General features: G+C 33.0%; 1 protein-coding gene across 1 annotated transcript; it reads right to left on the reverse strand.

Moving 5' to 3' along the window:
- Nucleotides 1-240: 240 nt before the first annotated feature.
- LOC131612405 (F-box/FBD/LRR-repeat protein At1g13570-like) lies at nucleotides 241-3,654 on the reverse strand. The gene is made up of 4 exons (XM_058884201.1): nucleotides 3,502-3,654; nucleotides 2,417-3,227; nucleotides 2,039-2,194; nucleotides 241-1,964 (listed from the first exon to the last, which is right to left on the reverse strand). The coding sequence occupies exons 2-4, from the start codon at nucleotides 3,215-3,217 to the stop codon at nucleotides 1,662-1,664; spliced, it is 1,260 nt and encodes a 419-aa protein (XP_058740184.1). The 5' UTR covers nucleotides 3,218-3,227; nucleotides 3,502-3,654; the 3' UTR covers nucleotides 241-1,661.
- Between the last annotated feature and the right edge of the window lie 1,189 nt (nucleotides 3,655-4,843).

The following is a 4,843-nucleotide window of genomic DNA, read 5'->3' on the forward strand; positions in this document are numbered from 1 at the left end:
TATTTGAAATAACGAGAAGGAGGAGGCGTCTAGACTTGGTTGGTTAGATTTTTACAGGTGGCAGGATTGGTATATGGCACAAAATATTCAAGATAGAGAGGTTGCCCCCCTAATCTGCATCGTTGGAAACCCCCCCCCCCCCTTTGGGTTGGCTCAAGTGCAATGTAGATGTAAGTTTCAATAGTAGTCATCGAACCACCAATAGAGGTTGGTGTATCCGAGATAATATGGGGAATTTTATCCTGGCAAGAGTTGCTTGGGATGTTGGTAATTTATCTATTCTAGAAGCATGTAGTATTCGAGAGTGACTCGCGGAAGGTGGTGCAAGCTATCCATTCCAATGTTATCGGAGAGTCCGAGTTTACTTTTATCATTCGATCTATTAAGCTTGTATTACTTGATTTCCCAAACTTTGAGGTAGAGTTTGTTAAACGTCAAGCGAATATAGTTGCTCATTGTTTAACAAAGGCGGTCAATTCCTGATCCCGAAGTAATTACGTTAATTTTATTGTATTGAATCTATTTTATTAAATGAAAAAAAGTTAGTTTTGCTTTGGTAAAAAAAAAACATTCAAACTAAACTTTTTATAGTTAATACAACTGCTACACTACAAATAACTAGGCTTCTACATTTCAAAACGCTTTTGCATGATGAATGCTACATGATAGTTTCAAAAATAACATCCTTATGCATTGTCATACTACCTACTACATTAATCAAAGCCATTATTTTATCTCCTAGCTTTATAGAAAACACAATCCATTATTTTATCTTTTTTGCTCTCAATATGTACGTTGGGCCTTTGGCCCGTAGTGTTTATGGATCCATATTTACTTTCATAACATAAAATATATTATTTAAAGTCAATTATTTTTTACGGTCTTTTTTTCATTATTACTATTTCCATTAATACTATTTTTAATTTTTTTTATTTCACTCCTCCCAACTATTATTTTACTACACCTAAGAATTATTTCATTTAAATCATTTCTTTTTTGTTTTATACCCATTTGAACGTGTCGGTTCTGTTATCAATTGTTTAGACTCTATTATTTTACTATTTATGAGACTTTTACCTATTATACAACTAATACATTTATTTATTCTGTTTTTTTATTGGAACAAACAACACAATTTCGTATCATCTTTTATCTTTCTGGATTTAACTTTTTACATTTTTAGAAACTTTTCACAAAGGAAATGGATTTTCTGACATTCTTTAATCTTTTACAATAACAGAATCCTGTAAACCATTATAAATATTACATTCTCATTGAAGTGTTTCATTACCATTCAAGTTAATATAAGATAAACAATAAAACACTTCAAATTAGAGTAGTTTACGCTGCATCTTAAACTTAAACAATCCAAAAAAAAAAACCAACTTTCCAACCATGTCCAAAACAGAATACTTCACCAGCCATTACCGAAACAGAATGCTTAAACAGTTTAACATAAAGACGATCCGCAGGTCGAGTGATCCTAAACCGAACAATGTCACGCCTTCTGATCTTCTTCTTCTTGGCATACTCATACCAACCATTGATTTCTTTACTATACAACTTTTCTATCGTCATTGTTTCCATATAAAATTTACTGGTCATTGGATTCGAGGCATAATGGATGGAAAAATTCAATCGTCCCCGATATTAAGAAGTTTTTATCTATTAGTAGAGTGAAGTAAGTTAACTTGTGCTCGTGGTGATGCCCGTTTCATATGTAACAAGACTTGTGAACATTTTAAGAACTCGGGTGCATCTACTTTAGCATAACTACCAAAATAAAAGGTAAGACTCTTTAACGAAGGAGAATTTGCAAGTATGAACTTTACCAAACTCAATGTATACTGCCGAGGATAAGCTCGAACAGAGATAATCACCGTCTGAAGTTTAGGGCAACAGCCGCAACATTCTAACTCCTTTGAATGTTCCATCATTTGTGTGGTATTAACATCGGAGAAAATCTGAAGTATAAATATTAAAGAGTCAAAATAAAACAATAAGAAACAAGCTAAGAAGCATAGGCATTCATGTTCACCTGTATATTAAGTTTAACCAAGCTAGAAGCGCTTCTGAGTATACTAACAATATGCAAAAGTTCTCCTCTTTCATTAAATTTTAAGCCATCCAATTTTAGATACTCTAAAGAGCTTAATGAGCTTGTTAACAGCGTGGCAGGAATGATGTCTTCATGCTATGCATACAAACAACAAATCTATGAGATTATCTGTACAACAATTGGAAGTAGCAATAACACAACCTTCAATAAAAACATTTTATTAGACCATTAATAAAAATTCAACATCACTTCTGTTATAAATATACACAATAAAAGAGTAAGATAGTATTTAAAATATCATACTGTGACGCCAACTAATCAGTAATGAAAATACTACAACTAGTGATGTTTTCTAACCTGTCCCCATCCGTCCAGAGAAAACCTCTTAATTTTTGGCAAACTTTTGATAACAACTCTGCTCAGAGATGCCGTGAGTGTAAAATCAATCAGATTATTTGATTTCTGGAGACAAATTGACTCGGTATCAACCAATTCCAGCACTAAGACTTTGAGAGAAGGAGAAGATATTACAAGATAATAACAACCAGTACATTGATGAATGGTGAGCTTTTCAAGAAATGGACAACCAGACATAAAACTCTCAAGTGCACTGCACTCGAATTCAATATCATCTAAGTAAAGTTCACGCAATTTTTTAAAGCCGGGGAAATTATGTGGAATTGACAAGTTAAATGAGCTCGACTTGAAATAAGTCAATTCCTTACAAGAGAAGAGAATATCAGGTATTTGATTTTCATCTTCACGAGCAGAGTAGGTCAAAAGCTCAAGATGTTTAATGTTGTTTGACATAAAGGGGATCCACATAATGAAATCTTCTATGGAGATGTTGAAATTGTAGTCTCTCCATGGAGAAATAGAAAACTTGTGTATAGGCCCATTGTGGAGCATAAGAACACGCATGATGATTTTACAAACTAGAGGATAAGGGTCATCAAGATGCATAAATCTTTCAAAAAAGTCTTGGTCAAAACAAAGATGCGGGGCTGAAGTCCACAAATACCTCCACTTTCTTGACAAAATACTAGTTCTAACTTGGTCTTGGATTTTCAAGTTTACTAGGATGCCATCAATAACATTACAGGGTAAGTCACTGATTCGATCATTTTCATTGGCCTTCTTCTTGCTGAGCAAAGTCATAATGACAGAACTACAAATTCAAGATGAAGTGTAAAACAAATGTCAATTCATACATCCTTATTCAACAATGGAAAGGGGTCTTGTTCTTCTTTCTTTTATTTATAATATCTTACTTTTGATTAAAGAAAAATGCCCCAAAGGTTGAGAAACGAATGGATGTGGAAGTATGTAATAAGCATGAATAATGAAGTGCCCTAATAAATAATCACAGTTATGAAAACCTAAAGAATGGATGATGATAATGATAAGTAAATGAAAGAGTAAAGGTTTTGAAGAATTCTTACAGTTGAGGGTGAGAGTGAGACGGTGGTGGCTTGTAGAAGTCGCCGGAATGTTCACGGAAATGGTCGCTACAGTGAGAGAGAGTTCAGTTGAGAGTGAGAGTGAGACTGCGTGTGGAGATCATTTTACTGTCCTACCATACTTTTAGAAACTTATACCCAATATACCATAGTTTTCAAACTATTTCCCAATATGTCATGTTTTCAAAAAAAAAACCTATTTTATAGAGCATCCGCCCTTTGAAGGCGGAGCCTCTCTTTTTTTATGCACATCCGCCCTTTGAATAGGCGGAGCCTCTCTTTTCGTTATTTTTTTTTTTAAAATTAAAAACAAATTTAAATAATATAATAAATCTTATAATTAATAATAATCCAATAATATATATTAAAAATATTATAATAAAATATAATATTAATTTCACAACATGTTTATAACAATTTTGATTATTTAATTAAATTATTTTATTATATATTAATTATATTATTATTAATTATAAATTTTAAATACTGGTATATCACTGCAACTATCAGTACCGCTAGTGCAATGGGCGGAGTTTTTAAATATTTTATTATTTAATTTCAGATCCGCCACTGTAATGGGCGGAGCTTATAAATATTTTATTTTTAAATTTCAGATCCGCCACTGCAATGGGCGGAGCTTTTGATTATTTTATTATTTAATTTCAGATCCGCCACTACAATGGGCGGAGCTTTTGATTATTTTATTATTTTATATTTCAACCTTGTCCTTATAAATAACACTGTCTTCATGAGCTGGTACTCACAACATTCACCACTGCAACAATGTTACCAACGTTTCCCATGATGAAAAGAGATGCACATGTTATATTTTCGGCAGTAAAGCCTCTGATGAAGATCACACTTTGGAACACACAGACCTTTGAGCATCTTCAGAGGCACTTGCTCCGCTGGTTAGATGAGCACATCGTTGAGGGTGAAAAGATTAGGAAAATTGAAAGGTCAGTTAAAGTGTCTGGCCCAAATGGAGTAACTCGTTCTTGGAGACCCGTGGTAAATGATGCTTGTGTCCTCATGATGATGTTAGGACCAGATGATATTGTGTTGACGGTGGTAATCTCTTAGATATGTTGATGTGTTTGGTAATTATGTTGGTTTAGATCAACTAATGTTGTTGAATTTGAATGTTGATGTTGAGTGTTTTTATCTATTTTAACATATGTTATATGTGTTGTCGTAATTGTAATGTTATTTATGTTAAATGCGAAAGATCTGTGTTGTCGTAATTGTACTGTTATTTATGTTAAATGCGAAAGACGACACTGTATTAATAATGGTGCATAAAATTTAACAACAAAATAAAACA

Source organism: Vicia villosa, linkage group LG6 (genome assembly GCF_029867415.1).
Source record: "Vicia villosa cultivar HV-30 ecotype Madison, WI linkage group LG6, Vvil1.0, whole genome shotgun sequence".
NCBI classification, from domain to species: Eukaryota; Viridiplantae; Streptophyta; class Magnoliopsida; order Fabales; family Fabaceae; genus Vicia; species Vicia villosa.

Excerpts from the sequence above, each read along its gene's own strand:
- LOC131612405 (XM_058884201.1), bottom strand. The coding sequence starts at position 3,217 with ATGACTTTGCTCAGCAAGAAGAAGGCCAATGAAAATGATCGAATCAGT. Across the intron at positions 2,195-2,416 it reads CTCTGGACGGATGGGGACAG|CATGAAGACATCATTCCTGC; the intron begins GTTAGAAAACAT and ends TTGTATGCATAG. Across the intron at positions 1,965-2,038 it reads TGGTTAAACTTAATATACAG|ATTTTCTCCGATGTTAATAC; the intron begins GTGAACATGAAT and ends TTTATACTTCAG.